The sequence below is a fragment of the Sipha flava genome, unplaced genomic scaffold (genome assembly GCF_003268045.1).
Source record: "Sipha flava isolate LNK unplaced genomic scaffold, YSA_version1 202_pilon_pilon, whole genome shotgun sequence".
Lineage (NCBI taxonomy): Eukaryota > Metazoa > Arthropoda > Insecta > Hemiptera > Aphididae > Sipha > Sipha flava.
In genome coordinates this window covers 1,549,763-1,573,865 of record NW_020272797.1, presented here as the reverse complement: position 1 = coordinate 1,573,865, position 24,103 = coordinate 1,549,763, and the positions used below count along the sequence as shown (strand labels likewise).

At 27.3% G+C, this 24,103-nt stretch overlaps 3 protein-coding genes across 3 annotated transcripts in view; 1 reads left to right on the top strand and 2 right to left on the bottom strand.

Annotated features, from left to right (window-relative positions):
* LOC112682321 (protein unc-13 homolog 4B) overlaps positions 1-4,114 on the bottom strand; it is a 40,180-nt gene extending 36,066 nt beyond the window's left edge. The window contains exon 1 of the mRNA XM_025552864.1: positions 3,616-4,114. Within this exon, the coding sequence (XP_025408649.1) occupies positions 3,616-3,785 (170 nt within the window). The 5' untranslated portion in view covers positions 3,786-4,114. The remainder of the gene's footprint in view (positions 1-3,615) is intronic.
* A 12,058-nt stretch (positions 4,115-16,172) lies between these two features.
* Positions 16,173-21,040, bottom strand: LOC112682367 (ribonuclease H2 subunit A). Its single transcript, XM_025552941.1, has 6 exons — positions 20,681-21,040; positions 18,858-19,056; positions 17,525-17,651; positions 17,068-17,257; positions 16,870-16,993; positions 16,173-16,392 (listed from the first exon to the last, which is right to left on the bottom strand). The coding sequence occupies exons 1-6, from the start codon at positions 20,847-20,849 to the stop codon at positions 16,260-16,262; spliced, it is 942 nt and encodes a 313-aa protein (XP_025408726.1). The 5' UTR covers positions 20,850-21,040; the 3' UTR covers positions 16,173-16,259.
* A 188-nt stretch (positions 21,041-21,228) lies between these two features.
* LOC112682368 (isopentenyl-diphosphate Delta-isomerase 1) lies at positions 21,229-23,235 on the top strand. Its single transcript, XM_025552942.1, has 3 exons — positions 21,229-21,447; positions 22,413-22,865; positions 22,924-23,235. Exons 2-3 carry the CDS (start codon positions 22,423-22,425, stop codon positions 23,192-23,194), a joined length of 714 nt encoding a protein of 237 aa, XP_025408727.1. The 5' UTR covers positions 21,229-21,447; positions 22,413-22,422; the 3' UTR covers positions 23,195-23,235.
* Positions 23,236-24,103: the final 868 nt, after the last annotated feature.

The following is a 24,103-nucleotide window of genomic DNA, read 5'->3' as shown; positions in this document are numbered from 1 at the left end:
GATTTTCGTTTAGGAGAAGATAGTGTAGGAAAAGACAAAACTAATAGTAAAATAGTCCGAAGGATATTGAATTCTAGAATCTATCCTTTGTTGGTTGTAGAGTTTCTTTTTAGTCGTTTGTTATTATTTTAGAACACTTAAAAGCAATATTAAAGCATCGAATTTGATAAATAATCTCGAACAAAGAGCTAATGTAAATATACGCATTAAATATCTATATTATATGTAAACTGTAATAGTGATTTAAATTGTCTAATACATGAATATCACGTGATAAAATAATATTGTGTTATTTGTATGTATAAAAATCACAAGTCTTGAAGTACAAAATTAAGAATGGGTATTTATTAGTTATTTTAAACAAAAATCTCACTTAAAAATTAAAAATGTATTATACCTACATATTCTAAAAAAATATTGTAAGATATTTTTGGTGCAGATTTACTACCTAAAAATTTGATCATTAAAACGTTTTATGGAATAATTTTCATTAAATTTGCCTGAACAATAAATTTTTCCATGTTTAACATTTTAATATCCTTATAAAAAAAAACTAAGAAAAGTAAAATTTTCGATTTCTTATCATATAAATAAAGTAATTAAATTGTTAAATTATATTTGTAAAACATAAGCAATAAATAATTAACCGCTCTGTTTAACCTTCAGTAATAACACTGATTTTTATTAACATAGAATTCTTAATTGTTAATTTATACATTTATTTTCAAATGCTTAAATAAATAATAATATTATATGTAACAATAAAATATTTAAAATAAAAGAACTTTACATAGAATGCAGTTGACAAGGGCGTATTTGAGGGAGGGGGCGAAGGGGCATTCGCCCCCCCATGACTCGTATTTTTTTTTTAATATAATACATTGATTTATTTAAATAATGTAATACATAAATAATTAATAATATAAATTACTAATCTATCATTATAATATGATAATAAATTCAATAATGTCAATTTGATCACGGGTATCAATTTTTGTTTATCTTCATATATCATAACATTTTTGGTTGTGGAGCGAATAGTGGTATTCCACAGATATTACTACGGTTATAGACATATACAACCATAACCGAGGTATTTATCAGATAATATAAAGTAATTTAAAGTAACACATTTTTACCACATATTTACTAGTTAGTCATTTTTTGGTGCATTTATGCATATGGTATTTATTAGAAATATATAAGTCCTTAATAATTTTACTCGCCTGTTTTTTTTTACAACATAATAGCTGTTAATTTTTGTTGTGCATAGGTACTTATTCATTTTTTTTATACACAAATTCATGCATATTTGTGCATTTTATAGAGCTAGAATACCCTAACCCAAATAATAATCATAATAACTGACAATATTTGTTTCCATATTCTTTAACTTGCAAATATTGGCCAAAAATATATTTTGTAAATTTAAAACATGGTTAAGATCAAGAATAGGCCAGCATTGACTAACAGGTTTGGCTTTTCTGCATGTGCATAAAAATATTATTGTACCCATTGATGAAACAATCAAAAAATTTGCCAAAATGAAAAAAAGAAATTTGGAATTTGTTATTTGACTACTTACCAACCTTATGTTTTTTACTTAGATATTTGTTAAATTAAGTTATCTATCTTAATTGTTTTTTAAAGTTTTTAAAAAATAATTAATAGGTACTATTATTACTATGATTATTTGTATCAACAAATTACTGTTAATAACTATAGTAATAGTCACAATAGTTATACACACATCACACATATTCTGCACAAAGGTTTACTATAATAGGTAGGTACTATAATTTGAAATAAATTTTTATTTGGTAATAAAATGTTATAAAAAAATACATTATTTAATTAAAAATAATAAATAATATTAAAAAATCAGTACCTATAAATTAAACATGGTTTATACATTATAGGTATATTATATAATCTGTAAAATTTATATATTTAAGATAATGGGAAAATAAAATGCACTATTAAACCATTGAGTATGTAGAAATTTCAATGGGGGGTCCGGACCCGAAAACCCCCCTTAGGTACGTCCCTGTAATGAACTGTTAATTATTTTTAATTTTGTATTGATGAAAAATTATTCCCCCCCCCCATGGTATCAACTCAAATACGATCTTGGCAGTTGAATTATAAATATTTAAGTACTAGTATAAATAATAACATTAATTATTATTTTGATAAAATATGTTTTAATGGTTTTATCATTTTACAGAACTATAAAAATCTAATGAACTCTCAAAGGTGTTGCATAATATTAATTAAGCTTCGGACCTTGTTGACAATTGAAGACTGTTAAATCTGCCACTGATATTAACCCATGATCATTGATGTATAATTTACATATAAATTATGATTCATGAATGGTTTTCCAATAGTAACTAACAATAGAAAAAATATTCGCTATTTAATTAACTGATTATGAATAATTCTTAGTTCGTTAACATTTTAGATCGAATTAGATATCATTATTTTACTATCCGTTACAAGAATATAAATTATGGAAAAAATTATGGCACACTTTAATCGAAAAGTAAATTTACTGTGTCTAGATCAAACATAGTATTTCATTAAATATAAAAAAGTGATAATTCTAATGTTGATACAATTTTTCTAATATAAAGGAAAAACTTCATAATTTGGAAACACTATTCGATTTCGTTCGACCCGTTGTTACAACTTAATGTAAAATTTAAGTTATACTATCCAGTGTTTATAATGCAGAAAATTGGGTTAGGTCAATAATTTTTAAAAGTTTGGAAAGAATTAAATACGCTATAGCTAATTATTTTCTCGGATTATACAATCGACAAATCGTATTACATAGAATATCACCGTCCTTACCTAATACTCACACAAATAAATTGTAAATAGTATACACCATTAAGCATTATAAAATAATTTTGGAAAATATATTGATTAAAACAAGTTTGTAGCTTTATGTTTAATCTTGTTGCTAATAGTAACGTTCATGCTTTCATTTGCTCACCAGTATTCATATTACTATAATAATACTATATACACATACTAAGTCAAATAATGAAATAATTGATAAACAATCCTAGTCATTTTACGTAATATGTTATTTGTTCTAGCTACTCTAGGACTAGTAAATATCTATACTCGTATGTCCACATTTAAATGCCCAAATAAAATACATAATAATAGTGCTATTTTTTTTCCAATTAGCTTTATCAAACTGATATCTACTGTATAGAATTCATCCAAATAGCATATCGTCGTAACATTATAACTATTCACGTTGACTTTAAAATCGAATAGATTTATAATCACCGGAGACGCTCAACGACCGTCAACAATTAACATGAAATTATTATAAACTATAAAAATATGGTTTTTTTTTATCTATAACTGCAGCCACAACACATTAGGTAATAGCGATTTTATTCAATTATTATTTAATTTCCACGAACGTGCTTTGAATATACTTTGGACATACCCATTAAATGTTTAAAACCTATTGCCGTCTATTATCCTTTAATATTACTTTAAGCTTCTAATTATATGTATGAACCGTCGTTGACAATATAGGTAACGGTACGCTCTTACGAAAAAATAATTAAACAAATCGTAACAACTTACGGTCTGACTTTACGTGCTTTTCTTTTGTGCCAACTGTCTGCAATGGCTTTGGTGATCGCGGCTTTCTTGCGCCCCAAACTCCGTCCGAGTTTAATCGCTTTTTGTCTGGTGGTTTTGGGCATTATCATGCACGACTGCTTGTCCTCCGGCAATCTCAACACTTCCGCCATTTTTCGTACGCTAAAGTACTACACACTCGCATACGCGTGCAAATGTCGTATTGATGTCGCGAGCTATCAACACACGGTTTCGAGCGTAACGGACTGACTATCCGTCGCCATCGGCTTTTTGAAAATCCGCACAAAGCGTCTGCATCGAAATCGAACATTCGCACTTGCACTCGTACGAACTAACTGCAGTTTATGAAATGACACGAAAAGTAAAACGATCGGAACCACCAGGAGCGCACGATCCTGTGAAAAACCACTGCGCCGACAAGTGCATTGTTGCAGTGCAGGGCACTTCCTGGCTGGATAGCGTGCGGATCCAACACGTGCTGCTGAAGCATTGTACGTGGTTTATACGAACGTCGAGAACCCCTCGTGGGAATAATTCGCCGCGGTTGGACTAAAGCGCTCTCTTTCGCGATAATAACACTTGATACGGTTTTACACATGAGTTTCGATAGCCATCCGCATAACGTTTTGTTGAGACATGGACGAATTATTCGTACACGCATAACGACTACCCATCGAACCTAAAAATATAAAATAATATATTTTACGTTACAATAATAGTTTATACATTTTGGATAATAACTAATAATAATAAATACAATTAAATCAATACATGCTTCTGACCTCTACACATTATTGAACTATAGTAAAATAATGCAAATATCATTAAATTATTAAATCAAAATATTATGAAGTAATTTTCTACATAGTTTCTCTGGTTATAACTACGTGTAGAAAATCATTATTGAAATAATTACTTATTTTGATCTTTAAAAAATTATTTTTGGCATTCTCACCGATCTTATAGAATAATTATTTTAATGATTATAAATAAAATATATGTACTTATATTATACATGTGATCACAGACACTTAACAGATTATTGATTGGCTTTTTTGTGTCCGAAAATATTCCTTGTTATTTGGATGATCATTTTTAATCTTTAATGTTGTACATATTTCGATTAATAATACGCATACCTATAGATATCAAAAATGTTATAAAATTGTAAACCACGAGTCGGCATCTACTTGTTTAATGATTTACATGTCTTAAACTAATAAAAAAAAGAAACATTAATGATATAAGAGTAAATTGATCCAATTCAGTGTGCAATATCGGGTATTATGACAATAATGTAAGGGATAAATCAGGAATACTAGTATCATCAGTTATCAGTCACTACGAGAGAGAAAATGTCACAATACACATGACATTTAAAAAAATTGAGCAATCTCCATATTCGTATAAGTTCCTAAAAAACTAAAGGGGTTTTCATTTGCACAAATTATTAAATCAAGCAGTTTGATCATAATCTTTGAATCTCTCCTGAAAAATATTTTAAAACGTATTAAAACATATTAAAAAATACTATAGTTTGGTAAATTTTCAATTTTCTGATTAAAAATACTTAGATAAAAAAATATGCATAAATAATTTAAAAAAGTGAAAAAAAATTCTCAGTTGTAAAATAAGATTTTCATAATAAAAAAAACTTTTGGTCTACTAATACCAAGTTCTATAGAATATGATATAAATGTTTACATTTTTATTTTTTTAATTATATATATATTATATATATTTTCTTCTTCTTCTCTTTCACCTTTTTCCCAAGTATTTGGGGTCGGCTACTCGACTACCCTTGTCCTAAACCTCCACTCGTCTCGATTTTCTACGCACATATCAATGGCCTTCATATCATTCTCAATCAAATCCAACCATCTATTTTTTGATCTTCCTCTTTTTTTTTCTCCGTTAACATTCATTTTCATAACCATTATTTTTGCATTTGTCTCCTCTCGTCTCATCTTATAGAATATGATTTATTAATATATAATTTTCTAATGAATTATACACATTCGTTTTTCCATTAAATTCGAATAACTTATTTAATTGTACCTATATAATTTTCATATTTACATCGGTGGTAGTACTTTTGCGATCTCATATTAAATAGTTTAGATCGAGAACATCAAAACCAGTTTTTTTTTTGTTATTCACAGAATAGACTTTCGTCAAAATGTATTGATCGCAAATTCTACCAATAAAAATCGTACGATCATTATTAGACGTCAGTTTCTCTTTCGCTTCTAAGTCTGAACTATCCAAGTTAACTTACGCCCTAAAAAATTAAAGACTGTATCGTCTACCGGTCAATTAATATGTGTTAGTTCGAATGTAACTCTGTAGTAGCCTTATTCAACTTGATCGTATACTAGAGGTTATATACATATAGTGATCTTACAGATAACTTCCTTCTTGTTGGTACGTTTTCCCGTCACATAATCATAAATATAATATTCATTTTAAATTGTAATCACTTAATATTTTTACTCTCCAAGCTTAACTGTAAACAAACTCAACCATAGAAATGGTTCTAAATGAAAATTGTAACGCTGTATAAAGATCACCCTGATTCATAAATAATACTATTATAATACTATAAACAGTAAAGTATAAAAGCCAGTGTGATTTTTGTGTACGTTTTAATTTTAATATTAGACTATTCCTGGCTATCACGGTCCTTAAAGTTTTGCTTATATATATATATGTATGTATATGTATAATACATAAAGTATATGTTACACCAAGACAGATATGACTACGAGAAAAAAACATCACTCATAACTTTAGATATACAGGAACGGAGTAGGGTAAGAAAGATTTATACAATTTAAAATAGTTATATTTTCTGTATTTGGAAAGCATAAACAATTAAATCGATCAAATAGCCTCACCTATTACCGTGTTTTTGATGTTCTTATATGTTAATAAATTTATACGTAATACGTTCTTTATAATACCATTTGACCGTTGTTAATGAATCATAGCGATCGTGAAAATGACAATTTATATAGTACAATATAAATACGTACACATTTACGATATCGTATAATGCACACATATATATTGAAATGTCGAACGTTATAAAATCGTTTTTTCCAAAATTTTTGAACGAATCGTTATTTTTCTAATATAATATTATATAATATAGTCAATACTATGCGGAGGTGGTATACTTATCGTGGAAACTTTAATGCCCGGTTCTCTTTGTATAATATTAAAAAACCGATTGCAAACTTAGTCGCAGCAGTGCTATCAGCTAGTGCATGCCTATTTTTATGTATCATACGCACAAGGAGATAATATTTTTATTTTTACCGGCCGATCCCCATGCTATGTAGCATATATCTATCATGCTTGTATTATATTATGAAGCCTTGGGTCACTTGTAAACGGACCGTGAACAAGAGGATATATTATAATAATTTTCTTTGTTCGGTCCGGTTGGACTCACCATATTGTACATGCGTTGTTTCTTCGGTTCATCACACTCACACACATACACACAAACAGACTTACTGTACCATAAAGTAGTCATCACGTCACACTTTGTGGTCAGGTCAACCACAATGATAGCTGTTGATGATCGATGGAAAGTTGTGTACAATTTTATAGATAGAATAGCTTGTATACACGTCTTTTGATTATGATAATATTTTGCAACACGTACATTATGCGTTACGTGCTACAGTTGGATACGATCACTGGACGATAGAAGGTTATAGATTTATAAATTAAAATAATTACTTTACAGATTGCAGAGCGTTATGTATCTGATCACATGATGATGTATGATTTTATTAACAGTTCAGCTTGTTCATTGCGTTTTGGTCGACATAATATATATTTTTGAAGTAGTAATATTTGTATAATTTACACTTAAAACATACTAATTTTATGAAAAAAGAGAATTTTATTTTAAATTTTTTACTATAGTATCTTATCATACCTACTCCAAACAATTTTTGTTAATCTTTACTCTTTGTTTACTTTTTGTAATTTTTATTGGAGTATTCATATAGAAAAAATATTCTTCTTCAGTTGTTTGCAATTATAAAAAATAAAATATATTTTATAAGAAATAAGATTCAACTAATAAAAGAATAATTTTCCTATTACCATTAGAAATTCACTTATTTTTCAAAAATTATGACTTCAAATGTTGTAAAAATAATCGCTCAACATCCCAGATGTTTATATAACCTAATAGTTTGTCACTTTTTCCAGTTGGCTACCACAGCCACTGAAGTCTATCTGCAGTCTGCGCGAAAGGTTTCTTTTTGATGAGTAACCTGAGAACGAAGTTTTCCCCTTTTGCTGTAATTAAATCAAATTTCTTACACCGGTATATCCTTTCTTTGTCCTCGTAGTATATACTTAGCAAAAAGATAATACATGGATAGTTGTATCTAAAAGAAATATACAATATTATTTACATAATAATTGAATACTATTAGTATATATATTTTCTGACGTAGTATTTCTGTTGCATCTACCTACTCGTCTTGTTCCACTTGTAGCATAAAGATAAATAATTTGACATTAGATCGGTAGAACTAGCAGAGTCCAGGTCACTGACACAACCAATGTTTAAATTTATATTTTAATTCAATACTGAAACTTATATTTAATAGTGTATTCTCGACTCAACAGTTTGGCTTATACAAATATAATATGTACAAATATATATAGGTATTTGTAGTAGTTATTATTAGTAGCCAAGATCGGTCTCGTTACCGCAGGGGGGCAAGGATTCCTACTTGGGCACTAGCTGTGTTATATTTTCGGGGCTCCCTCGTTCACCAATGAAAACATTAAAAATATAAACTCATATCACTATATCACAATAGTTGACTAATAAAAGATATTCAACTAATCATTTTTTTTTTTTTTTGAATCCGGCATAAACGAATATTTCTATCATTAGATATTATTAATAATTGTTAATTAGTAAGTCAAATAAAGGTACATTATACGTTTTAAAAGTTAAGATTATGCTATCTTTTTTTATTTGTTTTTTGAAAGGTCACTGAGCCTAAGCCAAAAAATTCTGTTTGCGCTCTTTTATACTCAGGCGGACCTAATAAGTAGTTATATTCTAAGTAAATGACATAAGTAAATTTTTTTGACTGTTATGTATTGACCTTAACCAAACTACACCGGAACAACGCAACACACACACACACACACACTCACACACACACACACACAACACACACACACACACACACTCATTATTTATTAAATATGTACATAATTTTTAAAGTAAATGAAAAAAATTAACCCTCATGAGTCAAAATTTAACCCTCTTTGGACACATGAAAAGGTTGAATAATCGGGTTGAAATTTCATAGCGCTATTTTTTATACAAGACATAATTTTTAGAATTTTTCATTTTAATACACAAATATATTATTCTTATGGGCGACATAGGAATTCCTTCACTCCTGTCTTCATTCAATTCATTGTTGACATGCGGTGAGAATTAGAGAAAAGTACAATAATTCGATACACCTAATCGTAACTTAAGACTAAAGTAGATTTATACATCCATAACACATTAAACTCACACTCGTCGCAATTAGCCGAATAAATACTGCACGGACAGCTGGAAAAACGCAGGATGAGTCACTGCACAAGTGCCGCTGATTATGCGCCCGCAGTAAACCTCGTCCGGAACAAGTCTACCGTAGTTCCTGTCACACCCCCGATGACTAACGCGTAGGTATACCCAGTCCAGATTAGATTAATAATAACATGCACTGCCTAAAGACCACTATGTCGATTTCGTACACACACGTATGCCACGCGTTTGCTATTTACGGTGGCAAAATATAATTGTTATGGATGTGTAATATTGTAATAAAACATGTGCATTACGCAGTTAATTAATATATTATTTAATAAATGTAAACAGCCACAGTCAATGAACTGATTTATAATACATTTTGGATTGTATACGGTACCTACTGCTACAAATATAAAAGTTGAATATGTCGTAGGAAAACACTTTTGGACAAATTATAATATTTTATATCATAAAAATGCTAAAACTTGTTTTTACTAAGATCTCTACCAAATGTTCAGTTTATGTACCAATTATCTACAACAGTTTGCTCAACCCATTCGTTTATCGTTGTTATCCAATTTAAATATTTTACATATATTTCAAGATACATCGCGTCCAGCCAAGCAAAACAAAATGCACGTAATACAACGTCCACCGACATGCTGCATTCTGTAGTCATCTACTGACCGTACTTGTTTTGTGCGTATCGTGTTCACAATGGCTCGTACATTCATGAAATCAAATCGAAAAATATTATTGTATGAACATAAGCGGATGTATTTTATTCACGAATAAGATCGTTTGAACGCAAAATCGCGATTACACGTTCCGTTTGTGTTTGAGAGGAAAAACACCTTCCAAAATCAAATCGGAAGTTGACAATATTTTAAAGAAAATGATATGTGATATAGCTTGACGTTGACTAACTCGTCAGTGACAACGATCGGCACACCTCTAGATGGCTGCAGTAAGCAGTGGCGTATTTTCAAATGTTTGATGCGGGGTTAAAACGTTTCTAAAATATAAATGATTTTATAATATAAAAATACTTATAATACGATATAATATATCGTACAATAATAACTATAATAATTAGAGCGCGGATTTCTATGCAATCGCATATTTTTTCCTTTCAATATTTTTGGATTTTTGTCAGTTATCTCCACGAATCGTCATAATTTGAAGCTAATGGTGAATTTTTTTTTTGCATATTTCTGCATATTTAGAGGTTATTGCATATTTTTATATATTTTGGCAAAATTCAAAATTTATTGTATATTGAAGTGATAATTTAAAAAAAAATGTATAAAATAATATTTTGTCAAGCAGAATAATTAAAAATAAATTTCATTGTCACTAAATAATAATTTATATATATTTAGTTATAAAATAAATAATCGATTACGACGTAAACTTAATCGCTCTTGCTGTGTCAGTCGATTATCGACATATCACTTGCTTCAAATATGCTCCAATAACTTCGGTTGACATCGAGGGTTCGTTTTCAGTCTTTAAAAATATGTAAACCGATAAACGACACAGCTTCACAGAAGATAAACTTGAAATGCATATGATTATTTATTTTAATAATAAATACAATTTCAAAAATAAATTAAGTTCAGAAAATTCTCTAAATTTTTTTGTATTAAGTATTTAAGTAATTAATTTTTATAAGTTGAACTATAAATTTTAAATAAATAAAAAATTCTTGCATATTTTTTACATATTTTCATGATTTTTACTGCATATTATATGGCATATTTCGATACTTTTAAGTGCATAAAAATCCGCGCTCTAATAATAATACTTACGAGTACATAAGTAATTCATTTTTGTATAGTACCTAATTACAATTACATAATATAAATTAATGTTTTCTTTCTTTGTACCTTCATAGCAAGTCATTTATGACTTTTGAACTTTTTTTTTCCTTCTGGGAGGGAGAGGAGATGTCGAGACCTGAGATCCACCCCCCAGAAAATATGCCACTGGCAGTAAGTGTTATACCGAAAAACTGAAATTTCACGCGTGTTAATTTATTTTAATATGTAAATAAATAACAGTACACGCCGCGGCGTTGGGATTTTCGTCGAGGGGATTGAACCTGAATCAACGGTACCTACTCGCGTTGTGTGTCGCCGCTGTTGTAGCACGTACCTATTATATGTCTAGTTTCCGCACCAATTCGTGGAAATAAAAAAAATAACAAATGTATGCGTTATATAGTCGTATATATATATATATATATATATATATATTACACGATCCGGATAACAATAGCCATACTAAGTTTTCATCAAACGTCACGACAAAAAACTACAATGATAGTATACTGGAATGAATCAAACAAATAATATTATAACCCTGTACACAAACGAATGTCTAAACTATTTTGTTTCGGAGTAGGCCCGTGCGTAGGAATCATCCAAAGGGAAGGGGAAGTTCAAAATTATATATGTTATGTTAGGTAAAAAGTCAATAAAAAATAACACGTTGGAATATTCATGATTAGGCTTAGGGACTTATAGCTCTAAAAAAATACACAAATATGCATGCAAATATGCTTCTAAAATCATTAAAATATGCATTATAATATGCATTTATATGCATTAAAAAAAAAAAAAAATAGCAGATAGTACACAAAATAAAACGTGTCCATTGGATTTAAATATATTTATAAACTCTGAAACAAAACTTTGAAGTCGGCTACTCGTAAACTGTTGTACTTTCGGCATAACACAATGTTACAAATTATCGCATACGTTTTCCGTATAATTCGACGTGTGGTTGAGAGACGCAATAACAACGACGGATAATAATAGATTGAACTGAACACTAAACAAATAATCTATTATTATTATTATTAATATTATTACTATTATTATCTTTATCGACATCCGGTCAATATCCAGCGGGTTATACGGTTGATACGGGTTTATAGTATTATTTATACTTAACACAAAAATTATAACGAGATATGAGAGGTAGTTTGCAGATATCATATTACTAGAAGTCCTCTTAGTACATTTTTTTTTCGATCGGTTGAAATATGTACAGTCGTTGCCAGATAAATTGAGACGGCGGCGACTGCGCTTTTCATTAAGTGTAGCCCAAACTAGTCGCTGATAGTGTGGTGCAAAGGTCTCACAGTTAGCTACGACGCACGCAGTTACCAGTTCGAACCCGGCTTAGTGCAAAAAATTGTCTGCAGAATTTTCTGTTCTCTCTCCCGTTCTGGTTGCCCTACACTGCTAAAAACAACTAACCTAACCCGGTGTGTTTTGACCGCGCAAGCACTTCAGTCGTATCAACAATATTTGTTTATAATAATGAATATAGATGTTGTTATTATTTCATCATATTATTAATATTATGTGTTATTATAATATTAATTATATTATTTTACAATTTCTACTTTTTGTTCTTAAATAAAAAATTATTATCGGAATATATGATTTTAAATTAATATCGTAAAATATTTTTGGTAACAATAGTTGGTTTATTGATGTATTTTCAGTAATAATATTGAAATACGGAGGACCGCTAGTTTTCCGTTATCGCGCCGCCGCCGCCGTCTCAATTTATCTGGCAACGACTGTATATTTAGTTATATTCAGTGGCGTAACTGGGAAAAAATCTAGGGGGGCAATATGATATATTTATTATTACCAAAACCCTGACACCCCTCCTCCTCGAAAGTTAAAACATATTTTTATTGTATGTATTTTATACAATATATCTAATTGTTTGATTTTATATAAGTCTTTTAACTCATTTTGTGGTTTAGATTAACATAAATCATAGGTAGCAGGTACTAGGTACCAATATTGTTAATTAATACCTTTAAGATTTCATTAATAAAAGATGCTATTTGTACTGTTGGATTATCTGGGAGGGGGCAAAATTATACCTTAATCTCTCAAAAACTTGTCAGGGGGGGAACTTGCCCCCCCCACAATTACGCCACTGGTTATATGTATCTATAGTTTTTAATTTTAAACAATAAAATTTGAGAAATTTGTCAAAATATGCAAAATAAACATATTAATGTTAAAATAAGTATTTTCCTGCAAAATCTATCAAATATGCAAAAATATGCTCATTCAAATTTTAGATCTGATATCATAGGACAGAGAAACGAATTTATTTCGCACTCTGCTATACTTAACAATAATTAAAAAAAGTATGCAAATGCTAGAAGTCCCTAAGCCTATTCATGATCAAAAATATCAGGATCGAAAATCAATAAAGGTCAACAAATGTCTGAACTGCTTTAACATCTGAGTTGGCAATGAAAACGCGTTCTCTCGATGGCTGCATTTACAGCGATAGTTGACAGTAGATGGAAAATACGCGAAAATTCGATAAAAAAAAAGCGTCAAATCGAGAAAATTGGTACTGTTTAAACAAAAATAGACAACTAGGTATCAATTTCAAGTCAGTTAAACTTTTATAGAATGACGACTAGATATATTCTTAGTAAAACCATCCCTTATGCACGGGCTTATTTCAGAGCAATACCTACGAATAGTTTTTTTTCAAACGAATCAGAACGAAAAACGTATCATCCTGTTATAACAGAATTGTCGCGGAAGTCTTAAAAATATGATCGAGCAATTCATAAAGTAAGTGACCTTAAAGCTTTAGGTTTTCTATGTAATAAAAATATTCAGACCAAATAGTTTTAGACTATATACTAAATAGGTTTGATATATTTAGGTAATAATTATTTTTATTATTAACTACTTATTTTTTAGCTGGGATTTTGAAGCCACAAACCCCCCTTACCAACGCCACTAATTGTGGTAAGTTAAAGGATACCATAAAGTTGCTCAAGAGAATAAAATCCTAATTCTAATTAAAGGCATATAGTATCCAGGCATATATAGGTATCTACTTCATAATACAATTTTTTTAATTTGAAAAAAGTTTAAAATAATCACATTAACTATATAATATAAAAATTAATGAATAATAACAATCAAACACTTTGCGTAATTACTGACAATACTACTCAACGTATGAACATAATACACTTGTATAATTATGATAACGAATTTTGAAGTGAACCAACGTGGGAATCAATGTCCGAGCGAAATCCAAGCAAGAAGGTATCTTACAGCCATTTACGGTTTTCGATTCTGGTAAGATTCATTGCGACTTTATTTCTCGTACGTTGAAAATTTCCAGCTTTGAGGAATGGATTACCCTATACATACCTACTAGTGGTTTACCTAAAAGTGTAGGAAATTAAAAAATTTTAAAAATATAATCCTATTTGAAGTGTACCAAAAAAATGTTCCATCTCAGTGTGGTGATTAGACACAATATTATTTTTAAATAAAAAGGTCAATTAGTAAACCAAGATTATAGTGAAATAATTAGATATATATACGTGATTTTAATTAACTAAAATAACAACTAGCTTAGGATAATGGATTATTAGAACCTAGTATACATTAATCTTCTTTATGAAATAAATACTAATAGAGGACACCTTAAAGAAGTTTCATCCTGTACCAAACATCCAGCTTCTGAATCAGATAAATTATAGATTTATAAGTATTAATATCCATAGAATTTTTTTTTATTTTGAAGTATACAAACAGTTAAATAAATACATTAATTTTTTCTCATTATACTTTGTTATTTATTATTTATTTAATTGGGAAATTAATAGGATGACCTTCAATCATAATAGATAATGAGAGATTATTAAAATTATTATTATTATTATTATTTTTTTTTGTAGTAATGATAGTTAGGATCTGGATTTAAATATTCTTTATTGGGTACCTAATTTAACATTTAAAAAACACCTAAACATTTGTTACAGAAAAAAAAACCAAAGTTTCAAAAATTTGACTTGATGGTAATTAAATTAAACATCAAGAAAACCAATTAATAAATTATCTATAGATATGGTATTATAAAATAGTTAAATTTAATTTATTGAACCATATAATGTACAATAATATACAGAAATTTTTATTAGCTAAATAAATTATTATTACCTAGTAATTTAATTAATTTAATGTAATATTTAGTAGTAATTGACTACAGTTAGAATAGTTTAGCAATAATTAACTGTAGTTAATATTAGTGATAGCTTAATCATAGATATGTGTTATGATAAGTGCTGAAGAGCATCAAAAATTATTTACTTCATTTCAGACTCAGCAGTTCATAAAACTGTGTTTTTAACAGAATTAAAAACTAAAAATGAATTAGAAATATATTTTTATACAAACATCTCATTGCATTTATTTTAATAAACTAATAAACTACAGACACATGATAATAAATGTCAATGTAAATCTTAGTAGGACTCTCGTAATACTTATATGCTATTCTTTATATGGATTAGACGTTCACAGGGATACCATAATAAACAGAATGCGCTCTGTATTATACCTTATGCTTGAAAATACTACAATATTGTTTGGGTATGGCATAAAAATATTGTTAATTGAAAGCTAAGGTGGTAAGAAAACTTATACCCTTGAATACAATATACATAAAAAGAAATGCAACAAAATGTTTGACACAATAAAGTAATAGATATATAATGTCTACAATTATTGACTTTACTACAGATTGTATAAAAATTTCTAATTTGAGTGACTGCCTACTACTGTGGGTGTACATATTATATAGGTTATGCTTTATGCTTGGCCAGTTAGGTTGATGGTCTGTTTTAACAACTATTTAAAAGAATTGCCAAATTTTTAATTTTTTACACATTACTCATAATTATTCATATATTAGTTTATTGAATCATATATTATGTTATTTCATACTTTAGAAACTAATTTTTACATCATAAAGTTATCTCATTATATTTAAAAATAAACTTTAATCTACATTTAAGTTTTAGTAAAAAATAACAGTACTACAGTATTATATCAATATAAATATTAAATGCATTCACATAAATTTATAATCTAGCTATTTATTATTTAAAATGATATACTTCAGACTATATATTAAAAATAACATTAATTATTATTTATTATTTAAATTAAACATACAATAATAGTTCAGCTCATTAGTACTAAATGTTAGTTGTTACTACTAGACCTCTATCATCAAAAAAAGAAGTTTTTTGGCGTACTTCTTTGCCATTTTGACCAAAAAAAGATGTAATTGGTACTGATGTTTTATTTTTGTCTTCCTCATCATCAGACCTAAAACATGATACATATTTGGTTAAGAAATCTTTAATTAAAGAACTTAAATTAAATTACAAAAATATTACTGAAGACAAATAATATTAATACATAAATAAATAAACATATAGTTTATATATAGAAATAAATAAATAATTAAAAGGTTAATCTGGAGTATTATTATATTTATAAAGTAAAAGCGGATTCAAATTAAAAATTTGTTGTCAGGTATATTCAATCAATCTAAATTTGAAAAAAAAAATTACAATTTAATTGACTTTGTATGTACCTAACAATACATTTTTAATTCAAAATTGGTCGTACTTTACAAATATAATAATATTCCAGGCCAAGATTTTGTTTATTTATTTTTAAATATAAACTATTTGTTTAATTATTTATATATTAATTTACGAGAATTAACCATTTAATAATTTTTAATTTTTTTTTTATTATTTTATGAAATAATATTATACAAAAATAAAAGACACTCACCAGTCTATTTGTGCTGCTTGATTTTTTAGTACTAATTCTGCTGTAGACCAACAAAATCGTACAATATTAGGGAATCCAAATACTGCATCAACATTTTTTTTCAAATACTCTTTTGTAACTGGATCTTAAATTTTTTTTAAATTAAATATATTTTTTTTCTATTTTAGTTAATACTTAATTATTCTTAATTTGTTTTACCATTTGGATATCCGCTTCCCCAATTTGAGTCAATATCTTCATCGGGTCTCTCAATAAATTTCCAATGTTTTAATGCCGCATCACGAGTAACTTTGGCACAAATACTAGCAGCACTTACAATTGGAAACAAAGAGTCAGCTTTTTTGGATACAGTAATTTTTAACTGTGGGAATATTGATAACAATTTTGCCTAAAAATGTATAAAATGAATAATTTATAAATTATGAAATATGAAACTCTTTACCTTATAATTTATAACCTTTACATTATAAATTATTAAGAGTAAAACACTTATTTTAAAATTTATATTTTTAATAAATTTGGCATTTTCCAGTAATTTATAAGAGACTACATTTACATCATGTTTAAAAAACTAAAATATACTTCAAATAGAGTTTGTGTCATGAACATAGTCTATACACTATTGAAATATTGTAGAATAATAGATTATTATTACTTGGTATTTCTCTGGAGGTCCAACTGTATCAACAAATACTTCACAAAGACTTACACCTCTATCCAAAACACGTTGTATTAAACCAATAGCTGCATTGTGTGAAATTTCATTTAAAGAGCACTTCTGTCTGAATAAAAATAAAATTATTATGAATTACTTATGTTTATGTATGCACAAAATACCATTTATTCTTTTAAAGTAATAATTATATTGATGTTTGATAATGTTTGATATTGATGTATTGTTTGCATAATATATGACATTCGAAAAAGTTTCTAACTTTAAATATCTTGGATTAGATATGAATGAAAGTGCAAATAGCCATGAGGAAATCAAACATAGAATAATAATAATGAATAAGTGCTATTTCTCCATGGTATCACTGTTCAATTCAAGATTACTTTCAAGGAAAACAAAAATTAGACAATAAAAATCCTGGTCAGACCTATTGTATTATATGTATGTGGAGCATTGATGTCAACGAAGATAGAAGATAAGAAGCTAATAATTTTTGAGAGGAAAATATTAAGAAAAATCTTCGATCCTAAAAAGAATACAGAAAACAATGAATATGAAAGAAGATTGAACGCAGGACTAAAAGAACTGTTTAATAAAACTGACATAGTAGGTGTTCTGAAAAGCCGAAAACTTAGCTGGGCAAGACATGTGTGAAGAGTGAAGGATAGATTAGTAAATAAGGTCAAATTGTGAAACCAGACCAAAAAAGATCAATAGAATGACAAAGACAGCGGTGGAGTGATTGTATCAAAGATCTGAAACTTCTAGGAATCAGGGATAGAGAAATAATACTGGATAGAGAGGCATGGTGAGGCATAAATTAAAATAGCTTAGAATGAGTCTAAAAAAAAAAAAAAATTATATTGCTGTTATAAAATGTAAATTAATAAAAATAAAAATAATTAATATAAATAATTATTTATTTTTTAAGTAGGGGGAACAAGAAAATTTAATTTAATTCAAACACATCTAATTCATAAATTTAGTATTCAGCCTGAAGACCAAGCGTTTTAGAAAGTCACTTATGGCAATGTTTTCTGGAAACCAACGTATAAAATTATTTCTTTAAAAAATTAAATTAATAAAACTATAATATTTTTTGTACCTGCTAGTACAGTAAGAAATTAAGTAGTTAAAGAAATTATTATTGTAATAATATAGGATTTCTTCCTTGTTTAATCACTATAAAGTACACCATTCAAATTTTTTATGTGTAGCTTAATATTTATAATTTCCACTTTTCTATACAACTGAGAAGAAATTTTTAAAACAAATAACAGTTATTATCATAAATAAATATAAATTCTTAAGTTACCTCTTAAAGCTACAATTGCTAATTGTAGTTGGTGATATGATATGTACAGCCCATCCAAGTAAATCGCCTTGATTATTAATTCCATCAAATATTTCATCACGTGCTTGTTCAGATAATACTTTGGAATCTGCACATCCTAATGTTTTTAGTACAGACTGATTGTCTATTGAACAGTAAGAAGTTCCATACACCATTGGCCCTAAAGAAAGACAATTATAAAAAAATTATATTAGATATATTTTAACTAACTTTAAAATAATTTTATTGTCAACAGAATTATTGATTTGTTAAAACAGTGGAACCTCAATAACTCGAATCGGTTGGGGGGAAAAAAAATTCCAGTTAGATATTGAAAATTTTTTTTATTTAAAAACACAAAGACTTAATTTTATGATTTTATTAATTTATATATTTACTAATAAATGTATAATGTATGTAGGTATGTATATTGTATTAAAATTTTAAAAAAGTATAAAGTAATAAATGTTATGTAATAAAGAAAATACAATGTAATGAATAAATTAGAACTATATTTTAAAGAAATCTGATATTTTTGATTGTTTTTTATTGTTTGACCTAATTCTAAAGTTATCAATAACATTTAGCACGAAAAAATCTTTTCTCTAATTTCTCATTGTTCTTGAATGTACTTATATATAACCTGTCAACTATCTAATACCTGGGCAAGAGTAGTTTTAGGCAAAGCCATATTATATCGATGAATTTATAACTGTAACTTTTAAGCATTAGGTAAATATTAGAATGATAATATTAATCAGTTTTCAACTACGGTTATCGTTATTTAACCTTCGAATTATTGAGGTATGTACGCGTTATATATTATTATATAAATTTGAGTTATAAGCCAAAATTTAACTATAATTACTTCGACTTATTAAGAAATTTGAGTTAGTGAAAATCGAATTATCGAGAAAATTTATCACGCAAATCATATATTGTAAGACAGGGGCCAAGACATTCCTTCGAGTTATCGAGGTTCAACAGTATATTCAAAATTAAAGTTAGTCTAATACTCATCCCTTAATCTTAAAGAAAAAATAAACCTATAGTTTAAGTCTAATTTGTAATTTACAGTACATAATTATTTTTCAATAATTGTTATAATCTGTTGGTGAGTATTAAAATAATTTAATTGAGTGATTAAAAACACCAACATTCATCTGTATAAATTACATTGAATTAATTTGTTCTCTATAGTCTTGTGTGAACAACCATTCAACATAAAATGTAAGTTTTTGGATCAAATAGTTAAATTTTTCTTTATTAAAGATGTAAAATTTATTACATTATTATTATTATTATTATTTGCTATTATTTAATAGCAAATGGAGTATATTGATTGCTTGTATTAATTATTTTTGCAGAATTACTGCAGCAGTTGGTCAGATTTAAGTATATATATCAGCGAGTTTAATAATTATTATTACATTCATAATAACATTTTGATGAGCTGAAAGGGCGATTTTCAGTATCAATTTTATTTATTGAGCCGGACTTATTGTGATATTATGATTATATACTATACATTATAAATTTAAACTCATTAGTTTGCTACTGGTATACAATTAGGTATAATATGCTACTGATACTTTTAAATGTATTTAGACATCTGTGTTGATAACTTGGTAATTCTCTTTTTCTATACATCAAATTACATAATGTTATTATGTTAACATGTTAACCATGTTTATGGACTACAAAATGTTTAATACATTGTAGTTTTAAAGAAATTAGTAACTTTATTGTAACAAGATTAAAAGATCCAAATTAAATATATTATTCTTAGTATTATTGGTACATACCAAGGACAGGACCACGACCGGCTTCGTCGATCCCTAATATACATTTCTCTGTAGTCGACGTTTCCGGCAATTCTGATTCAATGCGGACATCGAATGAATTGTTTTCGGTTGAGATTACCGATTTTACGTCTGAAAAGGATTGGCAAACTTTATAATTACAAACATTCATGTTGATAAATAATTATAACTGCGATTTGTAAGAGAGAAAAAACAACTGATTTTATTTTAAATACAAGGTACTGTGCGTGTATGATTTAAAAATCAATTAGAATTTAAAATCTAATTCGTTGAAAATAATAAATTATTTGGACATTAAAAATGTTAAAAGTTAAAAGAGAGTACGCATTTATTGTCATAGACCTTTGTTTATTGTGTTTAATGTCGAAAATTGTTATCTCAGTGAAATTTAACTTTAAGTGGGAACGCGTCCTATTGGTCGGTTTGTGATTATATGATTTATACTTTGATAACACATGATAATAGATAAAATATCAGACAAAAAAGCGAATGTTCTGATTGGATTTTTTTATCATGGCGGAAATATGCCTACAAGTATATATACTACTTAACTACAAGTAACAACACTGACCTATTGCCCCCGTTGGATGGGTAAATTCCAACAAAAAGATAAACGATTTCTTAATTAATATTTTCTCTTCAATGTTTTAACCCGATGCCTTTAGTATTGGGTTAATGTTTTGTTCAGTGTTCATTTAAATGTGAAGCCTATCGTTTGCAGCCAGTTTCAATTTTTTTTTTTTTTCGAGGTAAAGTCAGTTTATATTTTAAAATACTTCCACACTTCAAACAGTTACTATGAAAATATTTTTTTGTTTTTGTTCATAATTAATTTTATTTAAATCAAAATTCTCGTCTTGTAAATAGTACTAATAAATTATGTACAATTCTCTTTCCGCCCATTACATTATTATTATTATTTATTTTGTATTCATAAATTAACTGTATAATTGTTAATTGAGTATTTCTTATGCTTTGCACAGTCAAATGTCAATTGAAGTAATATTATCATTTTACATTTTTTTTTTCTTTAACATTTTAAAGTTTTGTTATTATTTAATTAATGTTAAATTAAATGTGTTATCATAATCGATTATGTAATAATATTAATTTAAAATATATTTTTATCATTAAGTAATTACGTGTCAGAATAAATCATTTTTAATTTATTTAATTTAAATTAATTTTTTCATAACTTTATATTGTACTCTGTTTAATAGAGTAATTAAACTATAAAACATTCTTAGATGAAATTGATTTTAAAAATATCATATATTGCAAAAATAAAAAATAATAATACTTATTTCATCTAAATACAAAACACAGTCATTTAATTTTAATTTGATGTTCTATGAGGAAATTATTATGTATAAATTATTGACTTGGTAGCTTACATTGCATAATTACATGTGTCATGTAAATTCACAAGTGTATAAATTAATTAGATTTTATTATATTATGTCAATTATATTTAAGTTATTATGTATAGGGTTTTATTTTTTCAACGTTTACATAATTAACTAGTTAGTTACTATGAGAAGCATCTATTTTTAGTTATTATAATAACCAATGAATTTAATTTATTCAAACTTTCTCACTCTTATAGAATAAATTATTCTGTTATGAACACTTCATTCCATGTTCAACACTGGTGTTGTAAATACCTTTCAATTATTCAAAAATCAAAAACTTTAGTACATGCATTTCTCAACAGGTCATTAAGTATGAAGTTTATTCTTAAATCACTGGGCACTTTACCTGTTCGGAGATTCTTGTCAACTGTGCCTAAACCATTAAATCCTGTCCAAGAAGCTGCCCTTGAAGAGCGCTGCATTCTAGTCGACCAAAATGACCGTGAATGTGGTTATGCTAGTAAACGAGATTGTCACAGATTAGTCAATGGACAGATTCCATTGCACCGTGCATTTAGTGTATTTTTGTTCAACACCAAAGATGAACTTCTATTGCAGCAACGTTCATCAACTAAAATCACTTTTCCTGATCACTATACAAATTCCTGCTGCAGTCATCCACTATACGAGATTGAGAATGAACGCAATGACTTAGAAGGTGCTAAATCTGCTGCTTGTCGTAGACTTATATTTGAACTTGGTATTCCTAAAGATCAATGTCATCCAAAGGATTTACAATACATTACTAGAATAAGGTAAGAATTTTAACATATGTTAAAATACTATGTCTAACAAAATAAACATTTTATTTAGATATATGTCTGAAGGAGATGGAACTTGGGGTGAACATGAAATAGATTACATATTTATTCTCCACAAAGACGTTACATTGGATCCCAATCCAGATGAAGTGAATACTGCCCTATATATTCCTAAAACAAAAATCTATACATTTTTAAAGAACTTGAATCATCCTATTACACCATGGTTTAATTTAATTGTTCAAAACGAATTAACCAACTGGTGGGAAAATTTAAGATCCTTAGAAAAAGTTATGAATCATAAAAAAATTATTACTTATTAAACATGTTCTAAGAAAATATAAAGGTTAGTGCAGGGACTAAATATCTTTATTATATCTTTTTTTTATATTTATTTACTGATGCTAAGTTATTTACTTTAATAAAAAAAAATAAATTATTTTAATATATGCTTACTCATAACACATTTACTATTATAGGTGGAAGTGGGATTTTATTTTTAATTTATAATACACTAATTAAAAAAATAAATTTTCTTAGTATAATATATAAATTAGTATTATAATGGTATGGTATGTTATAATGGGTATGTAAAATATTAGATATTGTTATAAATTTTATGAAATATTTTTAGAAGTTAATATAGAATTATATTATAATTATATTTAATAAATTATGTGTTTGAATACAAAAATTAAAAAGAAATATGTTAATATAAATTTTAGAAGCAATTGAAAATATAAACAGTAAAATTTATCTATAGTAAATTTAATTAAAATATAAAATTAATTAATGAGTATATATTACCTATTCAGTAAGGTTGTTAAATGAAAGTTATGCTTTTACAATTATTAACAATTTTACTTATTTATTTCAATGAAAAATACTTTAAAAACTAAAATCATGAACTCAAGAATGTGTAAAAAGTGGAAGTAAATTTATTCCAAAACAATGAATAAAACATTACTGAATACATATTTATATAACTTATAATTTCAAAAGAAAAATTAACAATGGCTAAATCTATTTACAATATATTTACCAAGTTCTTTAGCTTCTTTTACAATTTTGTTCTTAACAAAATGTTTAATTCCAATATCACAATAGAGAAATATCGTTTGAAACACTGAACACATATGAATTCAAGCGATAAGTTAAATAATTTAAGCGATAAATCAATGTTAAATTATTCAAACACCAGTATTTTTTTCTTTTAGTACACAAAAATATAT

Coding starts and splice junctions, on each gene's coding strand:
- LOC112682368 (XM_025552942.1), top strand. CDS start 22,423: ATGAAGTTTATTCTTAAATCACTGGGCACTTTACCTGTTCGGAGATTC. Junction 22,866..22,923: donor CAATACATTACTAGAATAAG/GTAAGAATTTTA, acceptor CATTTTATTTAG/ATATATGTCTGAAGGAGATG.
- LOC112682367 (XM_025552941.1), bottom strand. CDS start 20,849: ATGAATGTTTGTAATTATAAAGTTTGCCAATCCTTTTCAGACGTAAAA. Junction 19,057..20,680: donor CGGTCGTGGTCCTGTCCTTG/GTATGTACCAAT, acceptor GTCTTTCTTTAG/GGCCAATGGTGTATGGAACT. Junction 17,258..17,524: donor GACCTCCAGAGAAATACCAA/GTAATAATAATC, acceptor ATACATTTTTAG/GCAAAATTGTTATCAATATT.